Source organism: Podarcis tiliguerta (genome assembly GCF_965153285.1).
Source record: "Podarcis tiliguerta genome assembly, chromosome: 14".
NCBI lineage: Eukaryota > Metazoa > Chordata > Lepidosauria > Squamata > Lacertidae > Podarcis > Podarcis tiliguerta.
In genome coordinates, this window is record NC_139547.1 from 43235917 (window position 1) to 43260129 (window position 24213).

At 45.0% G+C, this 24213-nt stretch overlaps 1 protein-coding gene across 1 annotated transcript; it reads left to right on the forward strand.

Annotated features, from left to right (window-relative positions):
- Positions 1-9045: 9045 nt before the first annotated feature.
- On the forward strand, positions 9046-17796 carry LOC310664766 (parvalbumin, thymic CPV3; the record flags this gene model as incomplete). The annotated part of the gene is made up of 4 exons (XM_083414315.1): positions 9046-9106; positions 12708-12840; positions 15426-15535; positions 17771-17796. 4 exons carry the CDS (start codon positions 9046-9048, stop codon positions 17794-17796), a joined length of 330 nt encoding a protein of 109 aa, XP_083270441.1.
- Positions 17797-24213: the final 6417 nt, after the last annotated feature.

Consider the following 24213-nt stretch of genomic DNA (forward strand, 5'->3'; position numbering starts at 1 on the left):
ATTGATGGTAAGACAGGTGCGGTGTCTGCTTCGTTGATCGTTAACGGTAGATAAAAATGAAAAACAAAAACAAACAAAAAACCCTGCATCCAGGAAGTCCTTAGAAGCCTTTTCTTTCTGTAACAGTCCTGCGAAAGAGTTAATGTCGAAAAGGACAGTGCCTTTGCTTGTTTGGAACAGTGCCACTATATTTATAGAGGATATAGGAACTAGGATATGATCTGGAAGCACAGGAACTTAGGTAAAGGGACCCCTGACCGTTAGGTCCAGTTGCGGACGACTCTGGGGTTGCGGCACTCATCTCGCTTTATTGGCCGAGGGAGCCGGCGTACAGCTTCCGGGTCATGTGGCCAGCGTGACTAAGCTGCTTCTGGCGAACCAGAGCAGCGCACGGAAACGCCGTTTACCTTCCCGCCGGAGCGGTACCTATTTATCTACTTGCACTTTGATGTGCTTTCGAACTGCTAGGTTGGCAGGAGCTGGGACTGCGCAACGGGAGCCCCGTTGCATGGATTCGAACCGCCGACCCATAGGAACTAGGATATGATCTGGAAGCACAGGAACTTACTGAAGCTAAAACAGCCTGGATCTTGTCTGTGTCAGGGTAGGAGACTGCCTGGGAATCCCACAGGTGCCATCTTGAGTTCCATGGGGAAAAGGTGGGATATAAATGAAATAGAATCATAGAAGTGTAGAGTCGGAAGGAACCCCAAGCGGCACCTGGTAGGAATCACTGCTAAATAATAAAAGTACGATATTGGCCCAAATATAAGCCACACCAGCAAATAAGCCGCACCTTAAAAATTGGGGGGGGGGGAGAATACCCAAATATAAGCCACTCCCTTAAAATTGGGTTACAGGCTGAAAACCGCTGCGGTTGGTAAAATTGTAACTCCGAGCCAATTTAAGCCTTTGATCTTGCAAGCCCACAAAAGTTACCGTGCAATTGCTAAATTCACAAATTCAGTTACTACAATTCCACAGGCTTTCACACCCGCAAATGGCAAAGGTAGAAGAAAATCCTAAGGGTTAATTGCACAACAGTCTCAAGCTCGCAAATGAGCAATAAAACGTTTGTTGTTGTTCCGTTTTACCGCTTATGCCTGCTTCAGCAGTGATATCGTAAAAGCCCATTTTTTGTAAGGTCGCAAACTTAAGCCGCACTTTTACTTTTCATGGTCAGAATTTGGAAAAATAAAGTGCGGCTTATATTCGGGCCAATATGGTAAATACCGAATTGGATTCGGAATTATTCTTGAATTTCATCCTCCAATCTAGATGCCCTTGGGACATGACAATTGGGGCACCTCATGATGGGGACGGCCAATCCTTGCCTCTTCGTTCTCTTTGGCATGTGATTCCGGATGCAATGAGTGATGCCCATTGACGAATCTGCTCTTTGTGAATTTGTCTCCCGTTCTTTTGCAGCCAACTACCTTCCCTCCCATCACCACATCTTGTGGAAATGAGTTAAACATACATCCCATGAATAAATAACTCGTTTTGTTTGTCCTGAATCTATGAGCAATCCATTTGCGATGCAAGGGACTCATCAGGTCTGCACTTGTTCAGCTCTGACAATGCTGTAGCATCAGCTTCTTCTAGTCGCTGGGCTCTGAGTTGCTGCACTGATAATTATTTTAAGACAATGATCACAAGCGCTGGAACCTTAGAAGAGGAGCCGGTAACAATATACGCAGCCGACACCCTCTCTTGCCCATAGCTTTTACCGATTCTCGAGATGCATTTTCTAATCATCCTTTAACCTTTAGGGCAGAGTTATTGTTAAAATAACAGAGAAAACCTGAATAATTCAGCAATCGAAAGATCGCCCTCCCTGATTATGCTGCTGACAGCAACCAGAAACATCTTGGACAATTGCATGTAGCATCACGGTCACAAGATAGTGTTACTGGGTCATTGACGACACTCAACAATCTGTTTAATGATCATCATAGAGTATATCAAACGGTAGCGACAGCAGCAGAGAACTGAATTGCTTTGAAGCTGTAAGCCAATCAAGGACACAAACTGCTGGAATTGATATGCTATTTACAAAACTACGCTCTCTTTCTTTGATGTCTTCTACAGCTGCGTGCGCCCCCTTTCCAACCAATGAGAGTTTCTTGGGTCCAAGCTACCCAAGGCTTTAGTTTCCTCTGAACGAACAAGAGAGCACCGGGAATTTATGGCGTCTTTGATCACAAGGAAAGGCTCTTACTGCAGGCAGCCGATCCTTGACAATCAACTCACAGCTCCAACCTGCCTACTGCAAAACGGTTTCCCTGCCTTTCCCACATCCTCTATTCACTAGTATGTTGCTGAATGCAAGTAGCTTTTTACCTGTTCAAAAATGAGCTGGGGTTAGGGATGGTGGAGAGTTTTGATTCAGTTGACATTTAAAGACCAAGCTACCTGCTTTTCACTTTCTGAGACAATGCAAGAACCAACACAGTAATCCCTTGAAATTTGCACTTCTCTGAAATTTGCAATTCAGTTCGCCAGCCAAGTTCAGTTCTCCCCCGTTTTTATTTCAGTTTGCATTTTTTTTGTTATAATGCAAAGGTCCTCCTGGAAAATTGTCAGCATTTCAATGTGAATTTCTCCTGATACAGACATTTATGCAAAGCAGAATTTTTGCTCATTTTTCTGTTCGTTTCATTAACATTTGCATCCGTGTGCATACTTTGCCGTAGTATAGGTGTTTTTGTGCACAGCACTTGGCTGGAGACCAGTATGGCAAAATTCATAGAACTGCAGAGTTTCATAGAACTGATGAATTTCTGCCCCATTCCCAGTCAAGCACGACTCTTCTTCTCTTTAGTGTTGCATCGACTGCCTTCTGCTGCTTTACCACCTAACTTTTCGAGCTTTTTGAGCAACAATGCTACTGAAAAGTAAATGGCTTAAGACAAAGAGATGCCATTTAGCATGAAAAAGAGAAACCTGGCATATCTCAAGTGCCTTTTGGTCCGGTGTATGTAATTAAGATGCCTCTTTTTTTATTTGCCCCTGATGATTTCATTCATTCTAATTAAGGCGGACAGAAAGCAATGCTTCAGATAAGAGTGTCATTAATTAATAAATAAATACCAGTAACTGTAGATTACCACCTGTATCGCTATACAGAAGTATTGCCTTCGTTCTGAAATACAGTTCTTTTTAGCTTTTGTAACCAACCTTTCAGCTAGGATTAGTGTCACTTTGGTCCCTGGCGTCCGGTTTCAACCTTAAAGAACCTCTTTCTTAACAGTCACTGATTGGTGACATCTTCCTTTTCATGTTTTTAGCTGACCTTGTTGTCTCTTCGCTATGCAGTTCATTTATTTAATCGTTTCCAAATAATTTTAACTGGAAAGCACTTTGCTAGGCATTCAGTTGTTATTTTTCTGGGGGTGGGTGGGTGGGGTTCTTCTTTACATTTTTAGTAGAAATCCAGTTATATGGGGTATGGAAGTATCATTAAGTTGGAAGAAGTGGTGGGGTAGTCTGATCCCTGAAGATAGTTAAGACAGGTTCCTCCCTATCTTAGTTCCTTTTCCAGTACAACCTTTAGAATATGCTTTTTAAGGAATTTGTCTTAAAATGCATGTCGACAGGAAAGATGGCATGTGGGTCTATTTCACAGCCAAGCCTCCAGAAGAAAATACATTCGTTTGTAAACTATTCCTTCTAGCCTGGCATCCCTATGCATCTTAAGCAGTATATCTTGGAGACTCCAAAAGTTCTACTCTTACTACATTCTGCACCTAGTACATAATCTTATTATGTTCTATACTTAATACATATTCAGTTTGCTAGAAAACTATGTTGGAATAAATATGGTGGCCACATAGCAGCTGTCCGTGCACTGCACCTTACAGTTTGCCTAGAAGGACTATAAGCAAAGCTGGAAGAAATAATAATAATAATAAACCGTAATTTTGTGTTGTTTTTAAAGAGGGTGTGGGGAGGCACAGGATATCCAGGGCCCACTGCAAAAGAATAGGGAGCCAGGCTCCTTAGCTCTCACTCTCTCTAACAATCCCTCTGGTTCCAAGCACAGAGCAAGAATTCTGCTACAGAGCTATAACCCTTCACTGCTTCTTGTTGTATATTTCAATTGCAAATTGCATTAGGGAGGTACCTCGGGTTACAGACGCTTCAGGTTACAGACTCCGCTAACCCAGAGATAGTGCTTCAGGTTAAGAACTTTGCTTCAGGATGAGAACAGAAATCGGGCTCCGGCGGTGCAGCAGCAGTGGGAGGCCCCAATAACTAAAGTGGTGCTTCAGGTTAAGAACAGTTTCAGGTTAAGAACAGACCTCCGGAACGAATTAAGAATTTAACCTGAGGTAGCACTGTACTGTGTTTTACAATGGGGCATTTTTTTTGTATTCAAGTTCCAAAACTGAAGTGCAGATCATCTCTTACACATCTCTGTTTAATAACAACAGTCCTGTCAGAGCTGTCCCAGTTTTCGCTGTCATTAAAAAGGTTTTTACATTCTCATTCTTCTTTTTCCCAAGATAGCAGCGACGTTTTAGGAAATGGCTTTGTTGTAGACGAGAAAGAGAAGCTTGATAAAGACGGTTCGCTCCAAACCCTATCAAGGTTTATTCTGTCCGGCTGACAGCTTCTCTTTCGTCAGGCTGGCACGAAGTCACTCGGCGTCTTTCACCTCCAGGTTCTTCCACAGGATCAGCAAACATGGAGGAATAAAAACCAGTGTTTTCTGTACATTTCCCTGTACTGCCACAGGAGGTTTTCCAAGAGATGGCAGCTGGGGAGGAAAGGGTTAGCCCTTCCCTCAATGTATGCAGCCACTCACACCCAACATCTCTAATGCACAGCAATTAAACTGAGGAAGAAACATTTGCACAAACGTGATTGATTTCCCCAAGTTTATGTGACCCCAGTGGCAGAGCTAGCTGCACCCGGGGGGCAGGGTGAGTGTCCCAGGGGTGTGCTGCATGCGCCAAGCATCCCAGGGGGGGCACCGCCAGCAGCGAGCATCCCAGGGGGGTGGAGCGGCAATATCACCCCTCTCTTTTTTTATATATAAATAATTTTTATTAATTTACAACAAAAACAAATTACACAATAATTTCACATCCAATTTTCACAAAATCTTTCTTTTCTGGACTTCCTTCAGCTTTTCCGTAAATCATTCATAGTCCTTATTAATTTACGCATTTCTTAAGCTTGTATTGTCATTATTTAAACCTTTCTTTTTCTATTCCCTTTTAACCATACATCTCGCATTTCACAGTGCTTTTTAAAATCCCTCTAGCATTATTTGACCCTCACTTATACTCTCCAGATATTCCACAAATTTTCCCCAGTCCTCGGTGAACTTTTGGTCTCTTAAGTATCTGATCTTCCCAGTCAGTTTATCCAACTCAGCATAGTCTAACAGCTTCCTTCTCCATTCTTCCATTGTCGGTATTTCCTGTTGTTTCCATTTCTGAGCCAGTAACACCCTTGCAGCTGTCACTGCATATTGAAAGAATTTACTATCCTTTCTCTTTATCTCATTTCCTAAAATACCTAGCAGAAAGGCCTCTGGCTTCTTTGTAAATGTGTATTTTAATATCTTTTTTAATTCATTATATATCATTTCCCAGAAGCCTTTCACTTTCTTACATTCCCACCAGGCAATATCACCCCTCTCAGGGAGGACACCTGGGGCGCACCGCACCCACCTTGCTCCACCTCTGAGTGAAAAGGGAAAGGAGCAGCAGAAAGAACAGGGGTGGCCCACCATGTGGTTTCAGCCCCTCTCACCACTGTCTCCTGCCCTTCTCACCTGTGCTGGGCCTGGGGGTAACCCGTGAAACACGGTCCAGGACTGGTCCAGAATCCGAAGGTTCTGCCGGGAGTCAGTCCGACAGGGCCAAGGCAGGACACGAGGCAGGAAACCAGGCAAGGACAGGTACAAGATCTCAGGCAGGATCTAGAATACAGCAATGTTGCTCCCACAACCTGGGGCCGGGTTCGACAGCCTTTTATCTTTGTTGGGGTAGCGGCCGGTCCTGATCCCCCGGTGACTCATCTCCCTGTTTCACCCAAAGGTGAGCACTCCTCCTGCAAGTACTCAGGTCTCTCCTTCTCTCAGACCTCAGTCTCTGCAGCTCGGGAGATGTCGGTGGGTTACTAGACCCAGAGGCCGCCTCATCCTCTCCTGACCCAACTGGTAGTGGAGCATCTGTAAGAGATTGCCCAGCTGAAGGCAACAAGGTAATCCCTGCATCTGGAGCCAGGGCAGGCTCAGGCCCCTGACTCAGCCCAGCTGGTGTTTGTTGCAGGGGAACCTGTGCAGACTGGGACTCTTCGGGATCAGGCCCCTGACTTGGTTCAGATGATGCCTGAGGCAAAGGATCTGGTGCAGACTGAGTCTCCTCTGGTTCCGAGCCCAAGTCCCAGACCATCACATCACGAATGGTATGGAGCTCCCTATGGCAGCTGAGACGGGCAAGTGGGGAGAGGCACTGGGCTTAGCTTTGGACCCACTGCACCCTTGCAGAAGCAGCTTTCTCCAGGAGGCTGTTTTCTGGGAGATACTAAGCAGCATGATTGGGCCCCACTGTGGCTGAATGCCACCTGCCCAACTAGCTGCAGCGGCTCAGGATACTCCCCAAACCATTGCACCTTGCTTTGGTGCTGGGAAGGATATGGCAAGCTTGCTGGGGTCAGCTGGTTGCATCTCTGGTGGGGGCAAACCCAAAGAAGATACCCCCAGAGGAGTTTATCATGTCTTTCAGGTGCAACAAGCTTGTACAGTGGTACCTCGCAAGACAAATGCCTCGGAACACGAAAAACTCGTAAGATGAAAGAGTTTTTCATTTTCTGAGTTGCTTCGCAAGACGGATTTCCCTATGGGCTTGCTTCGCAAGACGAAATGTCTTGCGCCTTTTTTTTAAAACCGCCAATACATTCCTATGGGAAACTGTCAATACACAGCGGTGCTTCGCAAGACGAAAAAACTCGTAGAACAAAAAAACTCGCAGAACGAATTAATTTCGTCTTGCGAGGCACCACTGTATTACACTTACAAACACAATACATATATAAAAATGCATTTTCATTCATTTTCATTCCAGATCAACACCCCCCCTACATATGTACCATCGCATAACTATATGAATTAACAACCACTATAATTTGCTTCTGTGCAGCACAAATAGCAACCAGTGATGGATCCCACACATTTTGAAGATCACAGTTATTTTCTATATCTACCGCATGAATGGTAGCAAATAGCCATACTTGGAAAGGTGGTGTTATTTTTCAAATGTCTGTTTCACACTTTTGCATTCCCTGTTAAGCAAATTTTCACTGGGGAGCAGACTGAATGCTGACAAACCGTGGCTTGCCGGAATTATGGTATGCTGAAACAAGCCAGCCTCAAACTCTGGTTTGTAAAGCTGACCGTTTCAAAAGAATGTCAAGATCAACCACAGTTTCAGAGTTGGATATAACAATAAAGTGTGGTTAACTAAAAGCAGAAGTGAAAGCTTCCATCGTCTTCAGAATCATACTGCGCAGGGAAGAGTTGGCACGGAAACTCAAAGCTTGTAACCCGTGTAAATCTAAACCATGGTTTAACATCATGTCCAAACCAAGGCAGGCATTAATTTTGTGAACCTGCTGCATGCAGCACATGAACCCTACCACTGAGCTAAAGACTTTCTCCCTGGCATCCAGCTTGCCATTACTAACCAAAGCAAATGTTTTTGGTCCCTCACATTGAATTCATGTGGAATTCCAGTTTGATGATTGCACTTAAGCTTGGCAAAAGCCAGTGCAATAATTCATTGTCAGGATGAGAGTGTCTGTAATTCTCTTTGCTGGTTGAGCATCACACAGTTGGGAGCAAGGTGCAGCCCAGGCCCTACTTTGCTATAAAAACTGTTGCCTGTACACTTTCCCCCCATTGGTGCAGGCCTAATTAAAGTCAGTGCAAGAACATATTGCCAAGATGGGAGTGTCGGCAATTCTCTCTACTATATTCTCCTTGGGTATAAATAGAAGGGAAAAAAACCCAGTTCATTAGTTAAGCAAGACATTTGAGCAGGGTCTCAAATTGAGCATCTAATCCATGAAAGGGTAACCTAAGTCGCTATTGTCACCTTTTGAATCCTATATAAGTTAGGTAGACAACTCCAAGCCAAAGGTACAATTTTGCCTGATATTGATTCGGCTTTTCCCCCCTCCCACCTCTTCCCTGCTCAGAGAAACCATAAAGGTGAGCAGCCCGTGAAGAGATTAAAGGGCAGAGACACCTGTGCCTGGCCAACTGCATTGTAAGTATACAGCTTTGTCTCTAAGACTGAGCTATTACCTATTTACCTGTGAACTGTTTCCTTGCTTGGAAAAGCCGTGGAAGGGACTAAGGGAGCAAAACATCTCTGAGTAGTAAGCATCGTGCTTCTTCTCTAAGATGAACCTGTTATCTATTTATCGGCTAGCCTTTTACCTGTTACTGTCCACAATACAAGGATGATTAACCATTTTAAGTGAAAATATTCCACCCTTTCCATTTTCAGCTGGGGTCTTTATTTCTCTCTCTCATCTCCATCTCTCATATTTGTGCATCTCAAAATACAATGCTGTTTTGCGCAAAAATATGTAAGATACATCAAATATGGAGGTAGGCCTGAGTCAAAGAGGGGTCCATACGATCGGTATGAGGACAAGGTTTATCCCAACGTGGGACTCAGTTAGACTGCTATAGAAAAAGCAATTTATATGTGTTGTATATGCAATATAACGTTGTGCCAGCAGATGGTGATGCAGAGTCCCATTTATCTCCACCTGTTTTCCCTGTTTAAATTTACAACGCTTTAAACTGAAACGCTTCTTTGATGTTTTCTAGATCCAGCCATGCTTATGCTGATTGTGTAGACAGTTTTAAAGATACATATTAATAGGTTTTGTCTTAAAGCCGAATGCAATGCCCCTTGCTTTTTCTTCTCTCGTATCTCTTCCGTTCCCTGAGTGAAAGGGTGAGCTCGCTTGCCTTGTTATAGCACTTTGCTTTTTTGTCTTTTGGGACAGATTAATATGAGTATCAGCGACATCATCAGCCCTTCTGATATTGCTGCTGCAATCAGAGACTGTCAAGGTAAAATTGTCTGTGTAACTAATCTAAGAGCTGCATCTAAAACACATTTATACCACCCTAGCAGACATGGCTTACTCACAAAGAATCTTGGGAACTGTAGTTTCCCTCTCAAAGAGCTACAATTCCTAGTGCCCTTAGCAAACCACAGCTCCCAGGATTCTGTGGGTGAAGTGATAGGCTTTAAATCTATGGCAAGAATGTGACCCAAAGGTTCATTAGTTCAGGAATGGGGAATCTATGGCTCTCCAGATGTTGCTGTACTATAGCTCCCAAAATTCCTAACTTGTCCACAGTGGCTGGGGTTGATTAGGCTTTGATTCCAACAACTTCTGGACAGCCACACAGGCAGGCACGGTCCAGGAGGTTTTGTCACTGTGGGCAAAACACCCTGCTGCCTCCCCCTGCCCAGCACTGTCCACCCACAAATCCAGGCACCCTCCCTGCCCCCAACATTGCATCTGCACTGCTACCCATCCTGCCGCTGCAACTACAGCCTTGCCTATGTCAGACCCTCCACGTGTCCCTGTTATCCAGGGACAGTCCCATGTTTACAGAAGCCATCCCGGTTTCTGATTTGATCCTGGAATATCCCAGTTTTCCTAAGAACATCCCTATTTTCATGGGAGAAATGTTGAAGAGCATGGAGTTACATGATCCCCGAGCCAAGGAGATAAGTAACTGTACAACCTTTAGAAGACATCTGAAGGCAGCCCTGTATAGGGAAGGTTTTTTTAATGTTTCGTATTTTATTGTGCTTTTATATACCGTATTTTTCGCTCTATAAGACGCGCCAGACCACAAGACGCACCTAGTTTTTGGAGGAGGAAAACAAGAAAAAAAATATTCTGAATCTCAGAAGCGAGAACAGCAAGAGGGATCACTGCGCAGTGAAAGCAGCAATCCCTCTTGCTGTTCTGGCTTCTGTGATAGCTGCATAGCCTGCATTCGCTCCGTAAGACGCGCACACATTTCCCCTTACTTTTTAGGAGGGAAAAAGTGAGTCTTATAGAGCAAAAAATACGGTATGTTGGAAGCTGCCCAAAGTGGCTGTGGCAACGCAGTCAGATGGGAAAGTATTATTATCCTCATCATCATCCCTATTTTCACCAGAGAAATATTGGCGGGTATGTCACAGCTGCATGCAGGCTGCTGCAGCAACACAGTAGCAGCGGTGAGGACGCAGTGTTGGGGTGAGGGCAAGGGTACTGTGGCGGCAGCAGAGGTGGCGTGAGCAGAACCACAGCATGGCTGGCAGTGGTGCAACAGTGGCAGTAGGGTGGTGGTGGGGCAGAGGTCAGATCTGCCCCTGAGGCAAATTCTTTCACCTCACCTCATGGCCACAGGTTCTCAGTCACTGACCTAACCCAAGATGCTGTCTTCCACCATATTATTGTATTTCCATTTGTAGTCTGCTTCCTCTCTGAAGATGAGGTTAAGCGCTCAAGGTAGTAGTTAGCCTGATGCTGCCAGAACATTGACAAGCACGACGTCCACCACCTATAGTTTGCTCCCAGCCCTAGACAACAGAAAAAGCAGGAGGGCATCCAAACACAGCAGTAAATGAAGTATAATACACATTGCCACCTAGAGGAAGGCCTCCAAGAAACCTTGAAGTCCAGAGTCCTAAATTACCTAACTACACCAGTGTTCTGAATACACAGGTTCCAATTCAGTTATTTTATCTCATCATTGTATTTGATCTGTGTTTCATTTGTAAGTTCATTTTGTGAGCTACTTATGTTATTTTTCTCATTAAACAGCCTGTAGGTTTTTCTAAGTTAAATAAATCCCTGCAGCTGCTATTTTGAAGGATGCAATCACACATTTAATGTATGGTATGGTTTGGTTTGGTTGTCAAACTAAGGCCCGGGGGCCAGATCCGGCCCAATCGCCTTCTAAATCTGGCCCGTGGACGGTCTGGGAATCAGCATGTTTTTACATGAGTAGAATGTGTCCTTTTATTTAAAATGCATCTCTGGGTTATTTGCGGGGCATAGGAATTTGTTCATTATTTTTTTTCCAAAATATAGTCCAGCGCCCCACAAGGTCTGAGGGACAGTGGACCGGCCCCTGCTGGAAAAGTTTGCTGACCCCTGTCTTAAAGAAACCAGCTCTGGACCCACACTCCTAAATAAACCAGCTCTGGACCCCCTTATCAACCAGTTACAAATCTTTCCTTTGGAGGGAAGGTGGTGGCAGTGGCGTAGCGTGGGGGGTGCAGGGGGGGCCAGCCGCACCGTGCGCAACATCTGGGGGGGGCGCGCTCGCACTCGCAGCTCTCTGCCCCTACCTGGCTCACTCACTCTCTCTCACTGCAGTGCTGGCTGTGCGAATCCGATCCGAGCCGCCGGGTCGCCGCCCACTGTGGAGGGGAGGGTGCCAGGCGTGCGGTGCGGTGTGGTGCGGAGAGAGAGCAAGGGACTATCTGGGGGAGGGACAGTGCAGCGGGGGGGGGGCGCGCAAATTACTAGCCTTGCCCCGGGTGCTGACAACCCACGCTACGCCACTGGGTGGTGGAGAGGATTGGGCAGGAGGTATCTCCAAGCATTCTTGGACATCACAAATTTCTTAGATCCTTCCCAACCAGGATTCGGGTCTGAGTGGACGTTGGTCACCCCGATGGATGACCTTTGAAGAGAGGGGGTGGGGGAGTATGACCCTGTTCCTGCTTCTTGATCTCCTGTTGGTTTTTGAGTACCTTGACCACGGGATCCTCCTGCGGAACTGGCACTGTTACAGGTGCCACACAATACTTGCTTTGCAATTGTAATAAATCGAACTTTTCATGTGGCAGCATCCAACACTTTGGAATTCCCAGCCTACTGACATCAGGCAAGCCCATTCACAGCACAGTGGAACCTTGGTTCTCGAACTTAATCTATTCCGGAAGTCCCAAAACGTTTGAAAACCAAGGCGTAGCTTCTGATTAGCGCAGCCCCCCCCCCCCCGAAACAATAGCCGACAACCGCATCAGACGTTTGGCTTCCAAAAAACGTTTGGAAACCGAAACACTTACTTCTGGGTTTTCAGCGTCCGGGAGCCAATTTGTTCATCAACTAAGCCGTTCAAGAACCAAGGTTCCACTGTAATCTTTTCAGCACCTGTAAAAAAATATATTTGTTTAGGCAGGCCTACCCAGATGTGTACAATGTTGCTGTGTGTTTTTAATCTGTTTTCACCTTATCGTTGATTTTAATTATTTTTTTAAAATGTTTTTTATTGTTATTTTGAACTGTTTTTGGCAATCATTTCATTGTTTTATTCTGCTTCGAGGTTTGGTGTTTTTAGTTTTGGGGGGTTTTTTATAGTCAAGCAGTATATAAATTTTATGAAACAATCAAATAAATAAACCATGCCAAAGACAGAAATGCATTAAGTCTGATCCACTCGACAACGGATCCCTCGCAGAGATAATGCAGTGAGACGCAGGCATGTGTGAAAGAAATCTTAAAATGCCGCTTGTAAGCGCACACATGCACAGAACCCATAAGAGGATCTGAGCAACTTTTGGAGACAGGATGCATAGGTACCAAAAAAAAATGACCATCTTCATCTGTATTCCAAGCTCCTAGGTAACAGCAGCTTTCTTTTTCTGTCTTAGCTCCAGATAGTTTCAACTACAAAAAATTCTTTCAGATAAGTGGCATGTCCAAAAAGAGCAGCAGCCAACTGAAGGATCTCTTCCGCATCCTAGACAATGATCAAAGCGGCTACATTGAAGAAGATGAACTGAAGTGAGGCTCCACCTCCCCTTTGCTCTCTTTCTCTGACTTTTGAAGTTGCCTAGACATCTCTCTTCCTTTTGTGTTTCTCTCCTTTCTTTGGCGCGTCCTTGGTTTGAATATAAAATAAGCATGGACCATATTTAACAGACACCCTGTGCACTCTTTCTGGGTACTATGACTATAAAGCACATTCTTCTCCCTCGAAGAATTATGGGCACTGTGGTTTGTTAAGGGTTGCTGGGAACTGTAAACACTGGAAGGGAAACCACAGTGCCCAGAATTCTTTGAGAGAAAGAATGTGCTTCAAATGCGCTTCAAAGACAGCGTCTACACAGCCTAAGCCCAGCGGCGGAGCAAGCCAATTGGGCACCTGGGGTAGTGCGTGTGCCCTGCGCCCAGGGACGGGGGTGGGGCCAGTCAGGGCAGGACGCTCCATGGGGCCTCCAAGGAGTCTGCCTGCCTGAGGGGGAGGCCGCGGGCAAATCGTTTGGGGCAGCGCAGAGCCTGTGGGCGCCCAAGCCACCACGTCACTCACAGGAGAGACGCCTGGCTTGGGTGTGCTGCAGGCCCTGCAGTGAGTGCCGCCCAGCATTTTGTCACCCCCCTCAGTGGTGTGGTGTAGTGGTTAAGAGCAGTGGACTCGTAATCTGGTGAGCCAGGTTCGATTCCCTGCTCTTCCACATGCAACTGCTGGGTGACCTTGGGCCAGTCACACTTCTCTCTGAAGTCTCTCAGCCTCACTCACCTCACAGAGTGTTCATTGTGGGGGAGGAAGGGAAAAGGAGATTGTTAGCCCCTTTGAGACTCCTTAGGGTAGTGATAAAGCGGGATATCAAATCCAAACTCAAACTCAGACCACCCCCACTGCACCCCCCTTCCTCCTCCCCTGTCTAAGCCCCACTGGACACAGCAGGATTTATTTTTGAATAAACATGCAAATTATTGAACTGCTCAATGATTTCCTGGGGGAATCTGCTAGTAGTCACTTCTACCATAAAACCTAATCAGCTTGATTTAAAATAGCACTAATATTGCGAGAAATCTTTAAAATGTGGGAGGTAAAAAATGCCTATTCATTTGCATCCCACTTTATGTAACAACATTTTTTTAAACTGGGGAATGAGGAATCTGTGGCCCTATATACGTTGCTGGAATCCAATCACCATCAGACCTGGCTCCGGCTGATGGGAGTGGAGTCCTTGAAGACTACAGGTTCTCAATTTCTGCTTTAGTTCCTTGCTCCTCTGACCATTCTCCATTTGGTAAAGTTGGTGCCCAGTTTTCCCTCCTCTCCACCGCCACCGTCTGTCCGGGAGAAGAAAATCTCCTAGGCAATGGGGATTAGACAAATTTGTAGAGGATAAAGCTATTGATGCCTCCTTGTTCCAATGAATATATTACCTCAAGTTAGTGTCATAGGAAGTGAACTTCTGAATACCATGTGCTGAGGATCAAAAGCAGGAGAGTGCTTTAGTGCTCCTGGCCTGCCCTGGCCTGAGATTGTCTGAGGCAGAGAGTGGGGGTTCATCAAGTAGGATTTGTTTCATACTCTTATCTCCTCTCCTCACATTGAGAGTCCCTGTCCTCAAATACTTCCAACTCATGGTCTGATTCAGAAAGCTCAGGGGGACCACGATTCAAGCAGCAGGAAAGGAGCAAAGTGGGTGTGATTTTCCTCCTGAGTTCTTGCACACTTGCCTGTTCATGCTTAGCTGTGGTTTGACCATATATTTAAAGCAATCTGATCAGTGGCGTAGCGTGGGTTGTCAGCACCCGGGGCAAGGCAAGTAATTTGCGCCCCCTAACCTGTGGATTGGCGCCCCCTAACCCTAACCCCCAGATATTGCGCCCGGTGCGGCTGGCCCCCACTGCACCCCCCACGCTACGCCACTGACTCTGATACCACTTTAAACAGCCTTGGCTATCCTCAAAGTAATCTGGGAGCTGTAGTTTGTTAATGGCGCTAAGACATGGGTAGACAAACTAAGGCCCGGGGGCCGGATCCAGCCCAGTCACCTTCTAAATCCAGCCCGCAAATGGTCCGGGAATCAGCGTGTTTTTACATGAGTAGAATGTGTCCTTTTATTTAAAATGCATCTCTGGGTTATTTGTGGGGCATAAGAATTCGTTCATTATTTTTTTTTTCAAAATATGGTCCGGCCCCCCACAAGGTCTGCAGGACAGTGGACCGACCCCCTGCTGAAAAAGTTTGCTGACCCCTGCGACTAAGAGTTGCTATGAGACCCTCACAGAGTTACAATTCCTAGAGTGGTTTAACAGTAAATCCCTTCTCACAAGAAAGACTGGGAAATTGTAGCTCAGTTCGGGGAATAGGAGCCGCTTAACAACTCTCAGCACCCTTAACAAACCACAGCTCCCACAATTCTTTGGGGACTTAATTCCATGACTACTTAAAGCGTTGTCACAGTGCTTTAAAGTTTAAATGTGTGGTGTGAATGTGCTCTTAGTGTTACGGCAAACTAGGTCAGTGTGTAACTGAGGTTAACAAGGTTTCGTGTTGCTCAGGACTCCTCTTCAGGCAGTTGTATATTCAATGGCATTCAGTTGTATACGCTTTATTCTTCCCTTACTAGGTTTTTCCTCCAGAGGTTTGATAGTGGGGCCCGAGTGTTAACAGCTACAGAAACCAAAACCCTTTTGGCAGCGGGAGACCACGATGGAGATGGGAAGATTGGGGCTGAAGGTACGAATGTGGATGATATTGAATGGTCCAGCATAGGTTAATCCTGTCACCTCTATCCACTGTTTCTGCCGCCTTCCCTTTCTCCTAGAAACTGCCTGACTGGCACCCTCTATGAGATTAGTGCTAAGCACAAATGCCCCAACAACCAAATATATGGGCCGGCCTGCATCTCTCCATGAGGGTAGGCTCTTTCACCTACTGGTGATTCCATTCTGCAAGTATTATCCTAGAAACTGGCTCTCTAGGGTGGGGGTAGGGGAATCTGACTTAACAGACTTTTTCATGCTCTGCTCACTCTCATAGTGAACCAGGTCAAAGAGCCACGACCAACTGGGTATGTGGCTCTTAAATTCCAGGGAAATAGCTCTGCCCCATAGTCTCCCTCCCTCAGCCACCTATGCAGTGATTGGATTTAGAAAAGGTTCCATTTATGCAAATGAAACTTTTATGTACTAAGCCTACCTAATTGCTGCATTTTCAACATGGACAGCTAGGGAGGGAAAGGTTAATCATCTCCTTGTCCTGGTAAACAACACTTCAACAGAGGCTCTTATGTGTGAGTAAGAAAGCAAGCTTTGATCAAGGATTGCAATGGTACAGGTACAGATGTCTAAGGTGAGGCTATAGAGTTCAAGAACAGCATCAGGCATCTGAGGCCAGATGAAACCTGTGAGGGGTGTGGGTCTGCTGTCAACAGCAGGGAAATCACCAGGTTCTTGGTGATAGAATGATAGAATGGGGTTGGCCCCTATGGCTCCACCCGCTGCCTAGCCTCCCCTCATGGGACGCTGGTGGTGCTGTGGTCTAAACCACTGAGCCTCTTTGGCTTGCTGATCAGAAGATTGGCAGTGAGCTCCCATTGTTCTGCCCCAGCTCCTGCCAACCTAGCAGTTCAAAAGCATAGCAGTGCAAGTAGATAAATAGGTACCACTGCGGCGGGAGGGTAAATGGCGTTTTGGTGTGTTCTAGTTTCCGTCACGGTGTTCTGTTGCGGGTTAGTCATGCTGGCCACATGGCCTGGAAAGCTGTCTGTGGACAAACGCTGTCTCCCTTGGCCTGAAAGTGAGATGAGTGCTGCAACCCCCATAGTCGCCTTTGACTGGACTCAACCGTCCAGGGGTCCTTTACCTTTACCATGGCTTATTGACACCCTCCCCCAGTGCTACACAATCTATAGGGGGAGAGGACAGGATGGGGCAAGACAGAGAGACAGCACAACTGCCCCCCTTGTATTGGGGTGCCCATCCTTCCTCTTGGGCTGTTCCCCACCTATGACTTCCTCTGCCTCTCCTTCCTCCTCATCTAACAGCAACTGCAGCCACAGCCTCAAGCCAGTTATCAATTAACATTACAAAAAGGTTCATTCATAGGAATAGGGCCTCTTCCCCCGCCCCCAGGATAACTATTGCACAAGCAGGTGGGGGGGGGGAGAGAAGGGGGGGGGAGAAAGAGGTGGCTTTAATAAAATGGGTGCCTTTATCAGCTGTGGTTCCACCCTTCCCAAAATGATATATGAGCAGAAATACAGGTAGGATTCGAATTGGGTGGTGCAGTTCTCTAACAAACAAACACCCCAAGACGCATTATATTAAGGGAAATTATTTACATTAGGGAAAATACATACCAATATGCTGACAAATTTTCATAAGGAGCATTACAAACTGATGCAAAGGTCACCTTGAGGCACATGTAAAATGTGGTTTGTAAGTGAATTATTATTAATCATCATCACAAGTGAGAAACCAAAATTGACAAGAGTCACCTGTTGCAACATTTAGCCCAGTTTCCTGATTTCCAAAAGTGGCTATCCAAATGCTTCTGGAAACGCCAAAAGCAGGACATTAGGGCAATAAGCTTCTCCCCATTGTTCTCCACTCAACTGGCAATTCAGAGGTATACTGCTCCTGAATTTGGAGGTTACTAGCTATACATGGACCCATTCTCCTTGATGAAACCTAGTTTCTGTCCACATAGTCTAGCCTTGTCCAAATTTGTCGTTTTTGTTCCCTGGCACTGCAAAGTCTCACTTGCAAAGCTACAAGACTCACAGTCACCAACCTGTAGCACTTCCACAATTTCAGCTTCTATATTCCAATATTTTTCACACCTATTTCATAACTCCCTCTCTGCCATATCTTGTGCTGTCACTACATGAGAGTTTGCAGTGTAGACAAGCAACTGTCTGAATTACACAAGTGAACTTTGCAAATGACCTTTTTCCCCCTTTTGGTGCAGAATTCCAGGAAATGGTGCTCTCCTAAGGCCTTGAAAATGACCACACTTGTCAGGAGAACTGAGGCATCTATAGGAGACGATCTTCCGAAAGCTTGTAAACCCATGAACCCATTGCTAATTTTCTTTTTCTCTTGACTGTGTGTCAATGGTTTATAGATTTAATGAGGTATTGCTACACTAGTTAATAAAGGCGATGTCATGCTAGTGTAGACCTTGGTCATTGTCTCATCAGTCACAGCACTGAAAATTACCTGTATTTTCTTGTTCTTTTGCCCTAGCCTATCCTTCTGACCTAGAGATGGGGCAAATGTGGCTCTCCAGGTATTGTTGAACTACAACTCCCATCAGCCCTGACCATGCTGGCTGGAACTGGTAGAAAGTGGGGTACAACAACATCTGAAGGTCATGGGTTCCCCATTCCTGTCCCAAACAATATTCCAAAATGTATATTGGATATATTATGGTGAGTGTGATTTTTGATACCCAGGCTCAAATCTCAAAATCTATTTTGAAAAGCTCGTGGTCTTAGCAAAGGATGTTCCACAAAGTGGGCTTTGTTGGGGACCAATGCTGTAAAATTAAAAAGCCATTCCCACAACAATTCATGTTTTTGCAGTCAACCTTCATGTCATCATAGACATTAAGATCAGTCCCTATTTCTGGCCCACGTTTCTGGTGAATTACAGTCCTTGCTTTGGTCTCTTATGAATGCCCTGCTTAAATTTTGAATGGTTGCCATTCTTCAGTATGTAATTTCCTCCCCAGGGTCCCTAGACGTTAAGTAAGAAATTGCTGGATGTAGCCCAAGCACACTCATTTAATTGCATACACATGAACAATTAAGGCAGAATGCTGTACACAGGCTTTTCTCTTGTACGATGTTGCTGCAGCTAAGCTAACTGTTGGCCACACAACAGGTAGGTGTGAGGGAAAGATTTTATTCAGTTCACATTTAAATGTGACTCTATCAAATTGTCACTTTTCAAAACAATACGAGACCCCCAAACAAAGCCATCCTTTGAAATTCACATCCATCCAATTTTTGCAATGCAGTTCTCCAATCAGATGCTTACAAAAAAATGTATATATGTGGTTATATAATAATAACAATTTATTATTTATACCCCGCCCATCTGGCTGGGTTTCCTCAGCCACTCTAGACGGCTTCCGACAAAATATTGAAATTACATTAAAACATCAGCCATTAAAAACTTCCCTAAACAGGGCTGCCTTCTTTTAAAAGTAAGATAGTTGCTTATTTCCTTGACATCTACTGGGAGGGCATTCCACAGGGCAGGCGCCACTACTGAGAAGGCCCTCTGCCTAGTTCCCTGTAACCTCATTTCTCACAGTGAGGGAACCACCAGAAGGCCCTCGGCGCTGGACCTCAGTGTCCGGGCTGAACGATGGGGCTGGTTGCAATGTGCAGAAAAATAAAGCTATTGGTGAAAATACAATACAAAAATGCACTATATTAGGAGAAACTGCATATAAAATAACATAGAAAAATGTGTTTATCAGGACAAATTTGCACCAAAATGCTTAAGAATTTTCATGAGGATTATTTGCCCTCAAATTACTGCATTTAAGATTGGAAAAATTAGAAACTTAGAAAGCTGCAGGTGAAAGATCCTGCTGTCCCTCATTGTAGGACATATTGCTTGCACGAAGGGGCATCATGTGATGTCCAACAGAGCAATCCACTTGCCCCATCCCTGATGTCATGCACCTGGCCTAGCCAACCCCTGATGTCCACAGGCTGAGCTCGGAAGAGGAGGCCCCGATCACAAGCAACTGCTAATGCACAGGCTTGCTTATGACTGGGCTCCCTAATTGCGCTGACATCCTAACTGTATGGAGCCCCTGAGTGAGAGCAGCTACGCACATATAAGGCATCTCTTCAGATATCTATGCTCAACATGCAGATATCAGGGGCCACCACTAATCTGGCCATGCAACATGAGAGTTGGCAGTCCAGTCATCATGTGATAACCGTTCACATAAATAACCCTCCTTCATATGTTACTTATTTCAAATATATCCTTAAATGAATTTGCATCAGGCTTGGGGGAGGTGATGCTGTTTTTTCCTCCTGCACCATTTTCCTATGAGAAACAGCTGCCCCTGTTTCTACTCTTTGCCGCTGAAGGTGCTATTTGCAGTATATATATCATCACCATGGGGCAACGACAAGCTTTGGGAGTACTATTCCATCAGGAAAGCAGCACAGGGCAAAAGGTTTAACCCTTCTCTGTGCCACAGCCCTAATTCAGAGCGTGGGACCCTGGTTGCTTTTTGTTAATAAAATGGTGTGCTTTTCCTAAGCACACTATCTGCTACTGAAAAACATACAGTTTGACCCTAAGATGTACTATTTCTATTGGATGGTCTACATCATATTATGTCTCGGTTTTATACCACTGTATCTGCCATTGCTCTTTCCTCCACAACAATTCTAGGAATTGTACTTTGGTGATGTTGCTAGGGCTCCTGTGTTAAAGAAACCTTCAAATGTATGCTGTGTACATGGCCTTCAAGTTTTACCCTTACCGCTCCACTTCCTGTTCTGTATTACCACCACTGCTCTGACCAACATCTGCAGGTCCCCTAAATCATATCAGAGATAACAATTTAAGTAGTTTATGTCTATAGCATGGATATAGCCATAGCTGTCAACTTTCAGATTTGAAAATAAGGGATCAGCAGCCTCAAAAATAAGGGATCAGCAGCCTCACCTGTCCCGGGGACAGTCTATGGGATATCTAACAATCCGGGATAGCAGCGGGAAGCAGCGGGAAACAGCGCTGGAATAAGGGAATTTCCCACAAAAAAGGGAAGGTTGACAGCTATGGATAGATCTGAGGGACTTCCTGCTTTTTTGTGCGCGTCCTTCTCCCCCACTCTTTTCCAGTCTTTGCTGCAGGAGAAGAGGTATTGCTATTTAGTTTCCTGTTTGATCGCCACTCCTCACCAGCAACAATTGCTAGTTTCTTCAAAATAGCAGTGGCAGTGTTGAATATGCTTTTTAAAAAAATGCTTAATAACATTTGACTGTGCAAACACTATAGCTTTAAAGCACAGAGTTACAATTCCCAGCAACCCTAAATGAAAGACAGTGTACAGAATTCTTGGAGGGAAAGGATGTGCTTGCAGTGTGCTTCAAAAATATACTGTGTACATGGCCTTCAAGTTTTACCCTTCCTGCTCCAATTCCTGTTCTGCATTGCCACCACTAAATCATATCAGCCTGTTCTTGGTCATAGGAATGTTGTGAGTCTTAACAGTTTATAATGTAAAATGCTAACTCCTGAACCAAAAGGGTAAATAGAATCTTCCGCCCTCTTGCTTAAGGAAGTTGGGAGTTGTTTGTAAGAAGACTTTGCTGGACTGAGTGCAGGATTACTAAATTTCTGAAACATATGCATGGGCATCTCTGCCAGGCCAGCAAATCCCTGACACACCCTCCACTGTTAGATCACTGTTTTGATTTTCTACTGGTGGTGCGCTTTTATGACTCAACAAGTTGTCTTGTTGGTTGAACCAAAATGAAAAGATGTGTTCATATGTGGCATTAAAATGTGTTTTGAGTCTCCCTTATGCTTCTTTGTCTAGCGAATAAAACAGAAGAGAAACGGTATATACAATGCCACCCACGCTGGTTTTAGATTTGTGTTAGGATTGGATTAAAACAAAAAAAAATGCAGTCTTTCCAAGGTAGTAGAAACCATGGTAGAAAACAATAAAAGCTTTTGGTGTGCTCTTCACATTTGGAACTAAAGGCATTTTGTCAACTAACTGGTGCAATTAACTGATTAACATCTTGTTTCATTTGCATTTCTGTAACTGAAGGTAGAGTCTGATGGTGTAGGCTTAAATTCACCTATCCGTTCACATTAAAAATGCATCCGGAAGTCAGTTCCTTCTTGAATTAAAAAATGTTCACCAAACTTAGGGGAAAACTGATGACCTGGAGACGCCAGCTTTCAAGGGTGATGGGGGCAGGGGGGCCAAAGTTTGTGCGCAGAAAGTCAGAAGGAGATGGGAGCAGAGCCAAACACAGTGGCCACATAGCTCTAATGGTCAGTGGCCCTTCCTTTGCCTCCTGCTGCCAACACCACCGGTGAGAGGCTGCTTTGATCCACCTTCTTCTCTACTGCAGGAGGAGGAGCCTCCATGTTTTTTGGACATTGGGGGGGCCCAGCTCCCACCCCTAAAATATTGGGGGGCCCCAAAAGCTGGCACACCCCTGCCTGGAGAAGAGTTTCATATCAAAATCCTCCCCTAAGAAAATCTCCTTTACAGCACACTGCAAAGATAATCTGAAGAACCTTATTTATGATCTGACATTCAAGGCCATCCCTGTCTCAGAAGAACAAGATCAAAGATTCAACAGCATCCCCAGTCAAGTGTGTAGGCAAACCTAATGCATGTTTATTCAGAAGTAAGGCCCACTATGTTCAATGGGACTTACTCCCAGGTGAGTGGGCATACGATTGTGGCCCTACCAAACCCAAAGGGGCTTATTTTAGGGGGGGGGACCATGTATAGGATTATGCTGCGATACGTTTCTCTTACACATTTTCCATGGACATACACATCACTGCTATAAGTGCCCTAATGGCTTTGGGTTAGTTCAACAGAGGGGCATTGCTGCCAGTTTTCCATATAAACAGAAGGATGGTGCTTGAATTATGGGGGTCTAGACTCAGACCCAGTGCAAAATACCGTAGTTTGAAGTCCAAGGGAGGGAATTTTAGGACTTGATTCTTGTTACTCTAGAGCTGTACCAACTCCAGCTTTTAGGAGTTCTTTGGTCAAGGTAGCCTCCTGTAAAGTAAGGCCAAGTAAGGCAATATAGAATCTATCTTTGTCCTCTTCTGTGTGACAGCTTTCAAGGTGTTGGAAGAAGGCTGTCATGCCAGTTTATGCAGATGGCTCCTAATCTATTCCTTGTACTTCTCTTAACACATAATCCTCTTAGCAGAGAATGGTGAAGAAATTCAATTCCATTTGCATTTAAAACAGATATTCTCAAATTCACACTTTCCAAAACAATATGGGAACCAAATCACAGCCATTCTTAAAAATTCACACAAATCCAATTTTTGTGATGCAGTTCTCTAACCAAACAACGTTTACAAAAATGAATCTTTGAGTGGGGTGTGTGCATAGAAATGAATATACTAGTGAAAATAACATACAGAAATGCATTATGTTGGGGAAAATTGCACGCAAAAAATGTGTGCGTTGGTTAAAACAGCATACAAAAATGTGTTTATTATGAAGAAATTCACCCGGAAATCTTTTCATGAAGATTTTTTAAAAAATCAAAAATCGCAAATTGCTGCAGAAATGTGAAGAACTGAATTTAAGATTGGGAAAAATGAGAAACTGGGTGTTGAAACTGACAGATCCTTCCATCCTTACCTTTTGGTATATGAATAGACTGTGTTCTTTATTGCACAACAAGCCAAATTATACAGAAGAGAAGTACAACCAACCTATTCAAAAAACTATAGGAATACCCTCCAGCAGCCAGTACTCTAAGGCACAGCTCTTCAGCAGCTACCCACAGGATAGCCACACACTGCCCCTCCTCTGCTCAGGTGAGCTACCAAGAAAGGAGACCACACAGCTGACTGAGATCAAATCAGGCCACAACTTTTATTGACTACAGATGAAGTGGTTTGGCATAGTCATTGGGTAAGCATTTGTTTACCAGAAATGACATCAGGGTCCACCCGGCAGCAAGGGATTCCTATAACTTACATCAAACAGGGGGGTCCCCACAAGGATCGCAGCCTCTAGGAGCACTGAGTCCCAAGACCCCCTTCTGGGCAAATGGACAGAGGCAACTCCATCAAGGATCCCTTTAATGGGATAACCCATTTCTGGAGGGGTACAACCTCACGGGCTGATTTAAACCCCCCAGGAGCAGACCCAAGGGATGGGGCAGAGGAAGGGTGTGTGGTGAGGGTGGGTCTCCCTGGGTGTAACAACTGAGGGGGGTGACAAAATGCTGGGCGGCACTCACTGCAGGGGCTGCAGCGCGCCTGAGTTATGCGTCTCTCCTCAAGCCTGTCTCCAGAGAGCACCAGCCCACCATTGACCAATTCGCCATGCTGATGTGGAGCAAGAATTCAAGCCAGGAGCACAAGCCTAAGCTCTTGCCCTGGCAAGAATCAGACCCCGACACACAGTCCTGCATCACTGGGGGGCTGGCTGGCTGTCCTGCAAAGCTGCCACATCCCTATAAGATGGTAAGTGGAATTATCAACCAGGCCTTATCTTTAAAAAGACAGGTATCACTTGACTATTATTATATTCTAGGTAGGGTCGACCCTAGTGGGAAAATGGTCCATGAAGCATGGAGCTTATGTCCAGCTATACATTTCTTTGGCTTCTTTTTATTTTATCAGACCATAACTGAGAAGATATTATTT